Consider the following 16603-nt stretch of genomic DNA (forward strand, 5'->3'; position numbering starts at 1 on the left):
ATATTCTGCGCTTACACAGAGGCTAGACCTTTAACAACCGTCGAAACGGCGGTCCGTACATGAAATTTGCGGTCCGCAGACCCAGTTAATTTCAAACAGTCTCTTTACCCTTCGTTAGATTGAAAACGTCGGGGCGAATTCATTATAAGAATTCATCGTTATAACTAACTTTTATTCTCGCTCGGAGAGTATTGAGTTGATTGCATTTGTATATTTTATTTTCCGCATAAGAGTCTTTGCGTCAACGACACATGCCCGCGGATATGCTGTACAGTATGGTTGAACACTTATAAATAAGGTCCAGAACCCGGCCGTAAACCGACATCCGAACATATACGGCGTATATTATTCTAGACACGGTCTACGACAGTTTGACCTGCAGCGACGGGTCGCCTCGGGTTACCGTGCGAACCATCACCGCGATGGTCTGGACAGGCTATATGGCGGGTCGCAAGAAAATAAATTCTCTAGGACGCGCAACCACTTTAGCAATTTTAGAGCACGTTGTGGTCCAAAAACAAACGTCCTCGCTTTAAAATTGAAATATGAATATTTCACTGTGTGTGAGATTGAAAAATCTGCTTTCGCTGATTTTTCATTTTCTTAAAACAACGCAATGAAGCGAATGTTCAAATTCGCACAATTTGAATAAAATGTGCAGAGTATATAGAATACTAACGCAAGCGTTTACTACAATCGACTTTAAAACACTAGACTTTCATCTAGCGCCCAAAGAATTGATTGAGCTATGCGTTTAAAGTATAATATTCAAAAAGAACGCCGTTTTCACAACGAACTTCGTCATTCGCTCAGGCATCTGGCGATACCGAGCAGATATACATGGCAGTGCTCTCACACAATGCATAAGAGCGCTAAGCGGTTGTAAACTGCGTCACGCTGCTTTTGCACACTGCGCAATATTTTGCGACTAGCTCCGGTCAAACGTTAATGAAACGAATGATCATTGCCAGAAGCTTTTGCCCACAGTATATTATACTATAGGAGCGCACTTGATTACAGCAATAATTTGTCGAGTAATCACAAGATTTCATATTTGTGGTCAGCAGACCCAAATAATTTTAACTCGCACCGATCGAACGTTCATAAATGAATGATCCTCGGTGCGAGAAGCTTCGTCAGTTCTGCTGCACCACCCATCTATTTGACTTTAGTCCATTTGTAAAATCCTATATTATTAAAATATATAGATTTTATATTTGCGGTCCGCAGACCCAAATAATTTCAACTCGCTCCGATCAAACGTTCATAAAACGAAAGACCATCGCTGCGAGAAGCTTTGCTAGTTCTGCTATATTCACATATATTTGACCGTAGTCAATTTGTAAAATTCTATATTATTAAAATATATAGATTTCATATTTGCGGTCCGCAGACCCAAATAATTTCAACTCTCTCTGATCGAACGTTTAAAAACGAATGATCCTACCACCAGTTATCTATAGCCGCAAACCAGCATCCGAATATATACGGGGTATATAATTCTAGATGTGGCTCACAACATTATTAAAAGTTACGCTAATATATCATTGACAGACTAAAAGTATCGAATATGATGTAAAAACTACACCGGGGAATGATATCCGTACCCGCCCGAACAACATAGCGTACTTTAGCCTGAGCTTGCTCGCATCGCACTCGACACGACCTATTCCCCTATATAAGGCGCGCGGCCACAGCGTAGGTATTTGACTGAGTCCCAAGCGATGTGCATTTGACCTGCGGCGAGGGCCTGCTCGCGCTTACGGTGTGAATCGTCAAGACAAAAGTCTGGGAAAATTTCGAACTGTGAACCCTTATGATAGAAAAATTTTTGTCGAAAATTTTGTTAGATGTTCAAACAGTTTTATATATATGGACAATATGAATTATAGTTAATTATTGAGTTTTTAGGTGTTTTTTGGGTTTTTTTAAACTTTTGTATAAAATTATGTATTTATTGATTTTTATAGATCTCAATGAATATAAAACGAATTTATATATAGTTATATTATTTTTTATAATTATTTGTTTAAATTTTCTAATTTTACAATAAATGTTCAAACCAGTTTTCCTCGATTTTCTCTTAAACCGTAAAAGATACAAAAAACTTTGTTCGTACGAAAGATGCAGAATAAAATTACGAATAAAATGGTATATAAATGGTTAGGTGTGTTCATATAATTTTCTCTAGATTTTCCGATTTTTCCAAATTTTCACGACGGCAACTCGCCTGTAGGCTACACCGTGCAAAATTCGAAGTTGTGATGTATGGAAAAAGAACTAAGAATTTTGAGACCTTTCTAATGATGTATAATAGTTTATATGTTTTCTTTAGAGAAATATCGAATCGTGAGGAGTATTGCTCCAACCTAGCCGCACTTTGCATTTTGACAAGTTAACATCTACACATATTGCTCTATAACATAAAACCGTAAAAGATACGAAAAAACTTTGTTCGTACGAAAGATGCAGAATAAAATTACGAATAAAATGGTATATAAATGGTTAGGTGTGTTCATATAATTTTCTCTAGATTTTCCGATTTTCCGAATTTTCACGACGGCAACTCGCCTGTAGGCTACACCGTGCAAAATTCGAAGTTGTGATGTATGGAAAAGAACTAAGAATTTTGAGACCTTTCTAATGATGTATAATAGTTTATATGTTTTCTTTAGAGAAATATCGAATCGTGAGGAGTATTGCTCCAACCTAGCCGCACTTTGCATTTTGACATGTTAACATCTACACATATTGCTCTATAACATAAAAACCGTAAAAGATACGAAAAAACTTTGTTCGTACGAAAGATGCAGAATAAAATTACGAATAAAATGGTATATAAATGGTTAGGTGTGTTCATATAATTTTCTCTAGATTTTCCGATTTTTCCGAATTTTCACGACGGCAACTCGCCTGTAGGCCACACCGTGCAATTCGAAGTTGTGATATATGGAAAAAGAACTAAGAATTTTGAGACCTTTCTAATGATGTATAATAGTTTATATGTTTTCTTTAGAGAAATATCGAATCGTGAGGAGTATTGCTCCAACCTAGCCGCACTTTGCATTTTGACAAGTTAACAACTACACAGATTGCCTTATACTGTCTAAACCGTAAAAGATACAAAAAACTTTGTTCGTACGAAAGATGCAGAATAAAATTACGAATAAAATGGTATATAAATGGTTAGGTGTGTTCATATAATTTTCTCTAGATTTTCCGATTTTTCCGAATTTTCACGACGGCAACTCGCCTGTAGGCCACACCGTGCAAAATTCGAAGTTGTGATATATGGAAAAGAACTAAGAATTTTGAGACCTTTCTAATGATGTATAATACTTTATATGTTTTCTTTAGAGAAATATCGAATCGTGAAGAGTATTGCTCCAACCTAGCCGCACTTTGCATTTTGACATGTTAACATCTACACATATTGCTCTATAACATAAAAACCGTAAAAGATACGAAAAACTTTGTTCGTACGAAAGATGCAGAATAAAATTACGAATAAAATGGTATATAAATGGTTAGGTGTGTTCATATAATTTTCTCTAGATTTTCCGATTTTTCCGAATTTTCGGCAACTCGCCTGTAGGCCACACCGTGCAATTCGAAGTTGTGATGTATGGAAAAAGAACTAAGAATTTTGAGACCTTTCTAATGATGTATAATAGTTTATATGTTTTCTTTAGAGAAATATCGAATCGTGAGGAGTATTGCTCCAACCTAGCCGCACTTTGCATTTTGACAGTTAACAACTACACATATTGCCTATACTGTCTAAACCGTAAAAGATACAAAAAAACTTTGTTCGTACGAAAGATGCAGAATAAAATTACGAATAAAATGATGTATAACTCGATATATGTCATAATATATTTTTCATGAGATTTTTCAATTTTTACTTTAAATTAAAAAATGTTTGAAATTTTTCGCTGACTTTAAATTCATTTGCGGGTTATGCTTTTTTTCAATATTGTTTCAAATGATGTAAAAAGTTAAATTAGCGAGGTGCCTCAATATGCAAAAAATTGGCCCACCCTAATATATATATATATATATATATATATATATATAGATATATTTATTATAATAAAATGTTAGTGAATATAAGGGCGTAGATAGTTGGTGTTTTTATGCTGAGCTCTAAACTTATACTGAATACAAAAATAGTTAAAAATTAACATTAATAATATTAGCCCCGCCCGTAAGAGGCGGGTTACATTAATTTGGCATCTACGGGGGATGATCTGAAGGCATTTGCAGACCCATTAAATAAAATTACCAGACAGTCCAGACATATAACTAACATCAAATAAAAAATATCTTATATTACAAATGCATTTAGCACTTAAACTGTGAATGACAATTAGACCACCTGCATCATAGTCCGGCGACACTCTACAAAAAATATTTCATGTGTAAAATGAGATGCAGACAGTCGTCTGCACCCCCAGGCGACAGGCTATCGTACCAGAATACAAGACGGTACGATACCCTTACAAAAATAGTTCAGATTACCACTATTGGGAATCATTAACATGGCGGGCACCTTGAAATAATACTAATATTATTTCGAAACTAAAGATACATTAATTATAAGCCTAATAATATAGGTAATTAAAAAAAAAAAAATAAGAAAGTAATACAAAGTAACTAATTTAAACTTCACTAACTCATGTCACAAATTGAAAGTTATTAAATTGTATCAAATTGTTTGTCATAAAATTGTTTTGTTTCCATTATTTTGTACACTTCACTTAGTTATATATTCACATGATTTGTTCATTATCAATGGGTAAAACACAAACCTTAGGGGCAGCTCTTTTGAAAACGTTATTTTGAACTTTCACTGTCACTACACGCACTTCCTTATCTAGTCCTGGATGCCCTCGATAATGCGACCTAATTGCCAATTCAGTGGAGGTACATTATCTTCTTTGAGAAGTACCATGGTTCCGACCTTTAATGATTGGTTTGCACGGCCTGTGCATTTTGTTCTACTCTGCAACTCCGAAATGTATTCCTTATGCCAGCGTTTCCAAAAATGTTGTGCCAAACGCTGCAGGTGCTGGTAGCGTCCTAGTCTATTTTTAGGAATGTCAAGTACATTTGGGATGGAAATAGATGTTAAGAATTTGCCAATTAAGAAATGGCCAGGAGTCAATGGATTTAAATCATTAGGATCGGAACTCAAAGGAGAAATTGGCCTGGAATTTAAAATAGCTTCGATCTGTGTTAAAATTGTATAGAAATCTTCAAAGGTAAGGCATGCATTTCCTAAAATTCGCTTTAAATGCGACTTACATGATTTTATACCGGCTTCCCAAATACTCCCAAAATGAGGTGATTTAGCAGGAATAAAATGCCAATTGATGCCGTCGTCACTTAATGATTTCATAACATTACTAAGGTATTTTTTGCGCAAAAAATTAGCTAATCTTTTAATTTCCGACGATGCCCCGACAAAATTTGTTCCGTTGTCTGAATAAATGTTAGTGGGTTTTCCCCGACGTGCGATGAATCGTCTGAGTGTAGCTAAGAAGCATTCTGATGTTAATCCGATACTAGTTCTAAATGAATGGCTCGCGTACTAAAACAAATAAATAGGCATATATACCCTTTAATTTTTTTATACCCTCTAGTACGACGATCTCGCAACGTAATCGGACCTCCAAGGTCCACGCCGCAATTCGTGAATGGCAAATGGGGGGTGACGCGGTTTTTTGGCAAATCGCCCATTAATGGGGAAATAGAAGTAGGATTAACATTGAAGCAGATGACGCATCTTCGTATAATACCTTTACACAGATTTCTACCGTTGATTGGCCAGTATGTCTCTCTGAGCGTATGCAACAAGCGTTGCGCTCCAGAATGAAAAGATTTGATATGTTCATATCTGGCAATCAACGATGAAAGTGCATGATTTTTAGGTAGAACCATTGGGTGACGCTTATCGTAACCGAAATCAGACAATTTTATTCTACCGCCAACTCTCAAAATACCGTTTTCGTCTAAAAATGGGTTGAGAGATTTTAAATCTGATATAGTTTTTATTGGCTCGTGGTTTGATAGAGATTCTATTTCATTTTTGAATCTTTCACGTTGTGCTAATTTAATTAATTTTACGCGAGCATCATTAATTTCGGTGGTTTTTAATTCACCGTGGATACGGTCGCCCTTGTTTTCTTGGCCTTGTTCTTGCAATTTTTAAGGAACCGAACACAATATTCAATGACCCTAACTCACTTTGTATATGATGAATACATATTAAATATATTAGTTGTGGTTTGTTCTATTACTGTTAACGAAACATGTTTAATTTCTTCTTCGGTTTCTGATATGATATCTACGCCAAAAGAAAGTTTGTCAGTGGTATTCAACCAAGATGGACCGAACCACCACAAATCTGAATTAATTAATACTTCCGGTAACATTCCTCGCGAAATTAAATCGGCAGGATTATCTTCTGATCTAACATGGTACCAATTGTTTGGATCCGTATTGGTTTGGATTTGCGAAACCTTATTAGCAACAAACGTTTTCCACTTGTGGGAAGGCGATTTAATCCATGCTAATACTATTTTTGAATCGCTCCAAAGCATTTCGCGATTAATGGAAATTTCTAAATTATCTTTAACTTTATTAACTAATTTTGATAATAAATGAGCCGCGCATAATTCTAAACGCGGCGATGTGATGTTTCGTAACGGAGCAACCCGCGATTTTGCCGCTGCAATATGTACTGAGCAATAAATGTTATCTTATATATAAAATGGAGCTCTCTTTCAAATGTCCGAATAAAACTCGAAAACGGCTGACTCGATTTGGCCAGTCTAAGTCTTGAAAAATTCGTGCCAATCCAGAGAAAGTCCAAAAGGTGAGAAATATTTCAAATCTGCGTAGAAACTTTACATTTTTAATTTGAAAATTTTTGTAGAAGCGTAATTTAAATAAAACAATGGACGGTGGCTAATACGCGAAATGTCAAACGTTTTTGACAGATGATGTCCTTGTCTTTACAATTGATATCATTGTCTTGTGGATCGATTTGTCTAAAAATTCAGAGTCGCTAACATTTAATTCACTTTCTGCGTTCAAAGATTCCAGAAATACACTGGTTGCATTTTTCAAATAATATAAACTTATATAATAATCTATAAAAATAAGTTGAAACTAAGACACTTTTTTTCTTTCATTTTATTTCAGTATCCACATAAATATGAGTTACTTCTGTATCACTATACAAGATGAATAGTAATTACTTTCAATAAATTTTATTTATTGTGTTAAACGAAACTCAAAACAATCTAGTGAAAATCTAGTAATAATGCTGCAATCTGCACTTTCACAATATAATAAAGAATAAATAATATACATTGTTGTCTATAAAGAAGTAGGTGATAAACGCATGTAATCTGTGTTTATTGTTATTTCAGTCATTTGACTTAATTGCTTATAGCAATGTAACATTGAAATCACAAGATGAATTTTATACTTCTAACTAAAATAAAGTCATAACTTCATTTTACAATTTAATTGCCCAACCAGTCTCGTTGACTAGCATAGTAAATAAATAAATAATATATTTATTACTAATAAAAATAATAAATTTCATTTCTCATTCAACTTTAAATATTTCTTTTTCGTATGATATGCACAAAATTTCTTTACAAAGGTTTTGCTGGTCTTATAAGCAATGGCAACAGCTTCTGTTATTTATTTTATTACAAAAAACAATTATAATTACACATGATATAACAATATAATTAACCATGTATATATATAACAATACATAACATAAAATAAAATACAATCTAATTATTAACTGTAACACTAAATTATATTTCATGGAAGTAACATAGTTGTGAAGAAATATCAAGATTAACTTGTGCCCATGGTAATTAGTTGTTTTATTGGTGTATTATGAACATCGGTATCTTTATTGAATTCAAGTTAGAGGACATCAGTACTATAATGAATTTAACAGCATTAGACTTAGGAATATGATACTTGTAAAATATTTGAGCTTTTGAAGAGAATCTATAAATTTGAGAGTTTATATAGAAACAAACTGTTAGTATATCAGTAAAACGACGCGTGGCAAGAGATGATATTTTTGCGTTCTGAAATGTAGTTATTTGATAATTTTTGTTGAGCCTTCTCTACCGCATCGGAGTTATTACTAAGTTGAGGATACCAAATAATCGATTGACCGAAGTTTGGATCGTGCAATTGCATAGTACATGCTAATTAGTGACTGATTTGTTTTAAATTTTTTACAGTTTTTCCGCTAACACATTTATGTGCATTGTTTTTACACACATCTTTATTGAAATTAATCACAAAAATTTATTATATTGTATTCCGAATTAAAACTAAATTCAAAAATTAAATTTTATTCTATAATTCTGAAGATATTAGTTCGATAAGTTCCGTTTCAAAATTATCTACATTCATCCACTCAAAATTGAAAAATCAAACGATGTCATTGATGGATCTAATTATGAGGAAGATATATCTATTATGAGGAAGTACAATATTGAAACATAAACTTCAAAGTCTTTGCATCTTCTGGAAAATCCCTCTTTAAGGCTTCAAACACAGGTTTTAAATTTATGTTTGTCTATGGTCGATTTATTTGCAAGCGCTTTAACAATTGGAAGTATATGTAGGTACTAGTATTAATATCAAATAAAAATATATTAATTTTGAAGTTAAATCCAATATTCAAAAAGTTTGAGCACAATTTTGCGCTTTCCTTGCAATCTTAAGTTTAGTTCATTGAGATGTTTAGTCATATCAGTCAGAAACATCGATTTGCATAACCATTCTTTATCGTTCAATTCGGGGTAATGCTGTTCTATTCATTAAGAAGAATTTTAATGTGTGGAAGACATGACACAGGCTTATTCAAGACATTGCCTCGACTAAGCCAATGAACATGGCTGTATAAAGGGAGGTCAACTTTCCATTTCTTCTAAAAGTGATTTAAATTGCCTGTGTGTCAATTTGAGAGAGGTCAACTATTTTAACAACACAGTGTTCATTACAGGAATGAAGCTCTGACGAAATTTTGGCAACAAAACATGCCTAATGTATTATGCAATGGAAGTTCAATGTTTTATGTACTTCTGTAACAAATTACAAATTTTAATTATTCTATCAGCTTCTAAATATACATTGCAATGTGTATGATACAGCATAAGGTTTTGTGGTTAATATTATTGACTACTGACTGTTTAAGAGGTTTGATAGATAGTTGCTTTTCACTGTGAAGCGATTCAAATACCTGGCACCGATAACCGAGGAACTTTATTGGGAAACTTTAATAAGTCTGAATTTTTATTATTGGAAAACTACCATTCACGACGAGTTACTATATCCCAATTTTCTACAGGCTGTCCTAATGCTTCTAAGCACCTTGAATTTTTATTCACTAACTTCTGTTTTTATTGGGAAGTCATTAAACATTCTGTTTATGTGGTTATTAATTATTATTTTGTTATTTCCGAACCTAAGCAATCTCCAAGCAATCTCGTAATTTGCTGTTGATGATGGCAAGAATTTTACCCATATTTCTGGAAACAAGAGATTGTTTATGACTAATGCAATCCAAAGTCCAAATTGTACGAAGAACCCACTTTTTATTTCTACATAGTTTATGCCAAAATTATTTGAATTGTGAAAATTGTGAGGTTCCACTGGTATGCACTCTTGTTGGATAGCAAATATTTGTGATGCAGAATGCATGCATATGTAATAGTTTTAATTTTTTTCACCTCAAGAGGTATTGTCGTTAGTAAAATGGCTTCACCTCTTTGCTCAGATAACAAAAGCGTTTTCCATCACTCTTCGAGCTCGAATCAATCTATAATTAAATTTTTTTTTTCATAGGTCAAGTTTCTGTAAGGATAAGGATTTAATAAATTTTCTTTCAGACAAGAGGTATCGTCACCAACAATAACAACTGGTAATTTACAAATGTAATTTGGTAACTTTGTGGAAGAAGGCAAATTCAGAGCTTTATTGTCCAGCTTCATTTCTAGTATTCTTGTCTGAAACATCACTGTCATGGGTTCGGCCGTTTCGACCCACGTCAAAAACAAGAACCTTGTATTCTGCATCTGCAAGATCTAAAAGTATAATGCTGTGTTTGTGAGATACAGCACTAATGTCCAGCCACATTTTTTTTGAGAATTTTTTCCAGTACTGAAATCAATTTGTCGCTTTTGATATTCAAGAAGCAAAAGAATAGCTTCATGAGTCCATTTAAATGCTGTAATAAACAATTGGCTGTTAAATTATATGCATATTAATCGATTTTGATTTATCTTAATTAAAATTACCTGAATTTTAACTTGGATTTCTCACGGATTCATCATTACCTCCATTTAAATGAGATTTTGAACCTTCAGGTTCTTCTGCGTCGGTTTCTAAATATTTACAATTCGCGGTGTTCCTTATCGCATGAATACTTTATTGATTAATGTTAATGCTATTTCTTTGGCGGTTGCAGTTTTGAGTGCAAATAGCTCGACTCGCCGGGTAGCCGTATCATCTATGATTAGTTCCCAATTATATCGATTTGGCGTCTCAGGTAGTGGCCCAAACAGGTCCACATACATTACTTTAAACCTTTGCCTCATAATCGGAGTTCTCAATAGTCCGGCTGGTTTTTGATTAGACGATTTGTATTTTTGGCATTGCGTGCATGCCCGGACGTAATTGGTGATTTCTTATTTCATGCCGTCCTAGTAGTAACGAGAAGAGATACGTTGGATGGTACGTTCTATTCCTCATGTAGGATCGTCATGATACTCCGCGGCTTGTCCACAGGAGCGCTGATTCTTCTGGTTCGCCGTTTTCTAGACAATTGATTATTCTATTGATCTCCCAACTGACTTTTCCTTAATTGTTTTGCACCTTTAGTGGGTAAGTCAACTTCTATTTGGTTTATCTCTATTTCCTCTGGGACTAATCTGGATAGTGCATCTTTTCTTGCATGTACATATTTTATTACTAAAGTATGTACTTTTATTACTTGGAGTTTGCAGTGACATAGTCATTTTAGCGGTTGGTGATTCGATGTAATGAAGACTTGAGAGTCCTCTATATATCACTAAACTTGTTTACTGCCCAAACTACGGCTAGAGCTTCCCTTTCGGTGGTTGAGTAGTTAACTTCTACTTTAGTTAAAGCCGGCTTGCGTATTCGACTGGATGTTCTTTCTGACCCTCCCCCTGAAGTAGAACTGCCCCTATCGCGTAGCTGCTGGCGTCTGTTCTCGGACAAAACAGGTGCGATGGTTAATACATTTTTCAGCTTTCCGAAGGCTTCCGCTTGTTCTGATTCTCACTTCCATACGGCCGTTTTCTTCGTTACAGATGAAAGAGGACCAGCTACGTCCGCGAATGACGGAATAAATCTCCGGAACCAGGAACAAGTCTGTAAAAACGATAATAATTGCTTAACAAACATTTTACGGTGATGGTATAGCAATTATGGCTGCAATCTTTTCTGGATCGGTCTGGATACCCCCTGGTCGCAAGATGTGTCCATTGTCTTGGTTCATCTCTTGCTTGAAAGTGTTTCAGATCACTCATGTGTTTCTCGAAGATTGGCGATAGTATGATTAGGTAATCTAGATATGCAAACACCTGCATGTCCTTAAGTCCTGCTCTCAATCGATCCATCAATCGTTGGAACGTTGCGAGTACATTCTGGAGACCCAACGTCATTCTCTTGAACGCAGTCCTCTTCCGTGACTTGAACTTGCTAGTATCCAGATCGTAGATCCAGAGTCGACATATATTTGTCTTGATTTGTGATTATTTAAATAAAATGCGACGTTGGATATTAATATATATATATATATATATATATATATATATATATTTATTATAATAAAATGTAGTGAATATAAGGGCGTCAGATAGTTGGTGTTTTTATGCTGAGCTCTAAACTTATACTGAATACAAAAATAGTAAAAATTAACATTAATAATATTAGCCCCGCCCGTAAGAGGCGGGTTACATTAATTTGTGCATCTACGGGGGATGATCTGAAGGCATTTGCAGACCCATAAATAAAATTACCGACGCCGATATAGACAGTCCAGACATATAACTAACATCAAAATAAAAAATATCTTATATTACAAATGCATTTAGCACTTAAACTGTGAATGACATTAGACCACCTGCATCATAGTCCGGCGACACTCTACAAAAAATATTTCATGTGTAAAATGAGATGCAGACAGTCGTCTGCACCCCCAGGCGACAGGCTATCGTACCAGAATACAAGACGGTACGATACCCTTACAAAAAATAGTTCAGATTACCACTATTGGGAATCATTAACTTGGCGGGCACCTTGAAATAATACTAATATTATTTCGAAACTAAAGATACATTAATTATAAGCCTAATAATATAGGTAATTAAAAAAAAAATTAAGAAAGTAATACAAAGTAACTAATTTAAACTTCACTAACTCATGTCACAAATTGAAAGTTATTAAATTGTATTAAATTGTTTGTCATAAAATTGTTTTGTTCCATTATTTTGTACACTTCACTTAGTTTATATATTCACATGATTTTGTTCATTATCAATGGGTAAAACACAAACCTTAGGGGCAGCTCTTTTGAAAACGTTATTTTGAACTTTCACTGTCACTACACGCACTTCCTTATCTAGTCCTGGATGCCCCTCGATAATGCGACCTAATTGCCAATTCAGTGGAGGTACATTATCTTCTTTGAGAAGTACCATGGTTCCGACCTTTAATGATTGGTTTGCACGGCCTGTGCATTTTGTTCTACTCTGCAACTCCGAAATGTATTCCTTATGCCAGCGTTTCCAAAAATGTTGTGCCAAACGCTGCAGGTGCTGGTAGCGTCCTAGTCTATTTTTAGGAATGTCAAGTACATTTGGGATGGAAATAGATGTTAAGAATTTGCCAATTAAGAAATGGCCAGGAGTCAATGGATTTAAATCATTAGGATCGGAACTCAAAGGAGAAATTGGCCTGGAATTTAAAATAGCTTCGATCTGTGTTAAAATTGTATAGAAATCTTCAAAGGTAAGGCATGCATTTCCTAAAATTCGCTTTAAATGCGACTTACATGATTTTATACCGGCTTCCCAAATACTCCCAAAATGAGGTGATTTAGCAGGAATAAAATGCCAATTGATGCCGTCGTCACTTAATGATTTCATAACATTACTAAGGTTATTTTTGCGCAAAAAATTAGCTAATCTTTTAATTTCCGACGATGCCCCGACAAAATTTGTTCCGTTGTCTGAATAAATGTTAGTGGGTTTTCCCCGACGTGCGATGAATCGTCTGAGTGTAGCTAAGAAGCATTCTGATGTTAAATCCGATACTAGTTCTAAATGAATGGCTCGCGTACTAAAACAAATAAATAGGCATATATACCCTTTAATTTTTTTATACCCTCTAGTACGACGATCTCGCAACGTAATCGGACCTCCAAGGTCCACGCCGCAATTCGTGAATGGCAAATGGGGGGTGACGCGTTTTTTGGTAAATCGCCCATTAATGGGGAAATAGAAGTAGGATTAACTTGAAGCAGATGACGCATCTTCGTATAATACCTTTACACAGATTTCTACCGTTGATTGGCCAGTATGTCTCTCTGAGCGTATGCAACAAGCGTTGCGCTCCAGAATGAAAAGATTTGATATGTTCATATCTGGCAATCAACGATGAAAGTGCATGATTTTTAGGTAGAACCATTGGGTGACGCTTATCGTAACCGAAATCAGACAATTTTATTCTACCGCCAACTCTCAAAATACCGTTTTCGTCTAAAAATGGGTTGAGAGATTTTAAATCTGATATAGTTTTTATTGGCTCGTGGTTTGATAGAGATTCTATTTCATTTTTGAATCTTTCACGTTGTGCTAATTTAATTAATTTACGCGAGCATCATTAATTTCGGTGGTTTTTAATTCACCGTGGATACGGTCGCCCTTGTTTTCTTGGCCTTGTTCTTGCAATTTTTAAGGAACCGAACACAATATTCAATGACCCTAACTCACTTTGTATATGATGAATACATATTAAATATTTAGTTGTGGTTTGTTCTATTACTGTTAACGAAACATGTTTAATTTCTTCTTCGGTTTCTGATATGATATCTACGCCAAAAGAAAGTTTGTCAGTGGTATTCAACCAAGATGGACCGAACCACCACAAATCTGAATTAATTAATACTTCCGGTAACATTCCTCGCGAAATTAAATCGGCAGGATTATCTTCTGATCTAACATGGTACCAATTGTTTGGATCCGTATTGGTTTGGATTTGCGAAACCTTATTAGCAACAAACGTTTTCCACTTGTGGGAAGGCGATTTAATCCATGCTAATACTATTTTTGAATCGCTCCAAAGCATTTCGCGATTAATGGAAATTTCTAAATTATCTTTAACTTTATTAACTAATTTTGATAATAAATGAGCCGCGCATAATTCTAAACGCGGCGATGTGATGTTTCGTAACGGAGCAACCCGCGATTTTGCCGCTGCAATATGTACTGAGCAATAAATGTTATCTTATATATAAAAATGGAGCTCTCTTTCAAATGTCCGAATAAAACTCGAAAACGGCTGACTCGATTTGGCCAGTCTAAGTCTTGAAAAATTCGTGCCAATCCAGAGAAAGTCCAAAAGTGAGAATTATTTCAAATCTGCGTAGAAACTTTACATTTTTAATTTGAAAATTTTTGTAGAAGCGTATTTAAATAAAACAATGGACGGTGGCTAATACGCGAAATGTCAAACGTTTTTGACAGATGATGTTCAATTACGTTCAATAGGATATTTTACGTGAAGTGAATATTATTTAATTATGATTAAATTGTAGTAAGTAGTTTGTTAGTAGTTATATTTACACACAAAAACGTTAGTACACGGGTCGCAAGTGTTACTAGAGACTCAAATATCAACTTTTTTGAAATGTTAATATGAAAATGCACTTTTTGGCATATTTTTCTTAAACACGGTGCTCTGAAAGATCTCATTTGTATAATTATATACTCATTGGTATTTATAAAACATTTTCTAGGTTATATTATTTTATTTATGTTATTTAAAGAACCTAAATTTGGTATCGATCAAATGGACATTTTATCGAATAACATTTTTCCAGTTATAATTTCGCAGAATTTATCGAAGAATAGATAGTAATATATGAAGGTCCGGGGTTAAAAAGGTCCACCAGCGATGTGTGAAAAACCAGTAAAGTTAAGCATTGTTTAACAAGAAACTGAAAACTAGAGGGAAAAAGATGTATAACCACTATAATCTTGATTCTTACGACTTTGCTATCTGGAGATAAACTGTAATCTTTGAAAATCCATAATACAAATATTTTCTTCCGTTGTGGTAGTTTTTTAGCATTAGTTAAAAGTGTAATTATTTTGTAAAATACTTTTAAAATCAAAATTAGACATTAAACCTGTTTGCCACCTGTCCGTTCCAAGTTACCCTGTCTATGGGATAGAAAGGTCTAGATAACAAATTTTTGGAAGACATCAAAAAAGCACATTTCTACAATGATGAAGTAGAAGGCAGTTTACTGAACGTAGTCAGATAATTGTTCGTTTGATATGTCTTATTTGTTGTGATATAATTGTTATGGTTTTCACAATATAGTTTATATTTGCTCAAAGTCAAATTAGACCTTTGTGCCTCGCCCTGCTCTACATATATACTTTTTATTAAATTACTTTAATTCATCGAATGTAACTTGAAACTTTTCAAAAAGTAGGTTAAAGAAAAAATACTAATTCATTTTTATCTCTCCTCGCAAAAATTTGAAAATTTGGTATAAGCTCAGTAGTATTATTTACAATTATACACAAAATCCAGAATCCAAAAGAATCTGAAAAACCTGAAACGTAATTAATAAGCCGAAAGACCAAAAAAGACGCATCGGCAAATCCGAGTAATTCACAAATGATAGGATGGTGCAGATACATATGTCTATTAATATTGATGTTATTGATAAATTTTAAATTATTACAAAATTGTGACCATGTTTTGGTTTTTTTGATGGTACTTCTTCGTCTCATGATAATTTGCACTTCCATAACTCTTGCATGATTAATTTTGGAATTATGACTACTGGCGCTAACAGGCCTAATGGATCATAAATTTGAGCCGTAGTGGCTAATATTGTCCTCTTGCTGATTTTATTACTTATAGTGATGCTGTCTGTTGTATATGCAATTTATCAGAGTACGAATTCCATACCATCCCTAAAGTTTTAATTTGTTTCTCGCTGAAATTTGCGATATAATCTTCACTTTGAAAGGCTACGTGATTGCTATTAAATTTTCGTATATTAAACTTGGCTTGATTCAAAATCTTTAATAAATTTTGCTTTATAGTTTTTAACTGCGGTAGAGTATATGCTCCGGTTGGTAATTAGATCATCTTCATAGAAATCCTTTCTAATTATTTCACATTCAATGGGGTAACTTTCATAATTTTCCTTGCACAATTGTTCAAGACATCTTATGGCCAAAAATGGAGCAGATGCTGTACCGTACGTTACCGTATTTAATTC

General features: G+C 34.2%; 1 protein-coding gene across 1 annotated transcript; it reads right to left on the reverse strand.

The window, feature by feature from the left end:
* Nucleotides 1-4876: 4876 nt before the first annotated feature.
* Nucleotides 4877-11741, reverse strand: LOC113380515. The gene is made up of 5 exons (XM_026619726.1): nucleotides 11539-11741; nucleotides 10389-10462; nucleotides 10214-10279; nucleotides 5639-6014; nucleotides 4877-5573 (listed from the first exon to the last, which is right to left on the reverse strand). The coding sequence occupies exons 1-5, from the start codon at nucleotides 11739-11741 to the stop codon at nucleotides 4877-4879; spliced, it is 1416 nt and encodes a 471-aa protein (XP_026475511.1).
* Between the last annotated feature and the right edge of the window lie 4862 nt (nucleotides 11742-16603).

This window comes from Ctenocephalides felis, unplaced genomic scaffold (genome assembly GCF_003426905.1).
Source record: "Ctenocephalides felis isolate EL2017-DRISC unplaced genomic scaffold, ASM342690v1 CF-g0.4_SCAFFOLD_02194, whole genome shotgun sequence".
NCBI lineage: Eukaryota > Metazoa > Arthropoda > Insecta > Siphonaptera > Pulicidae > Ctenocephalides > Ctenocephalides felis.

What these genes read in the sequence shown, in the direction of transcription:
- LOC113380515 (XM_026619726.1), bottom strand. Translation starts at nt 11,741, where the DNA reads ATGACGTTGGGTCTCCAGAATGTACTCGCAACGTTCCAACGATTGATG. An exon ending in ACACATCTTGCGACCAGGGG is followed by an intron (nt 10,463 to 11,538) that starts GTATCCAGACCG and finishes TCATGCGATAAG; the next exon opens with GAACACCGCGAATTGTAAAT. An exon ending in AAAATCTCATTTAAATGGAG is followed by an intron (nt 10,280 to 10,388) that starts GTAATGATGAAT and finishes TGTTTATTACAG; the next exon opens with CATTTAAATGGACTCATGAA.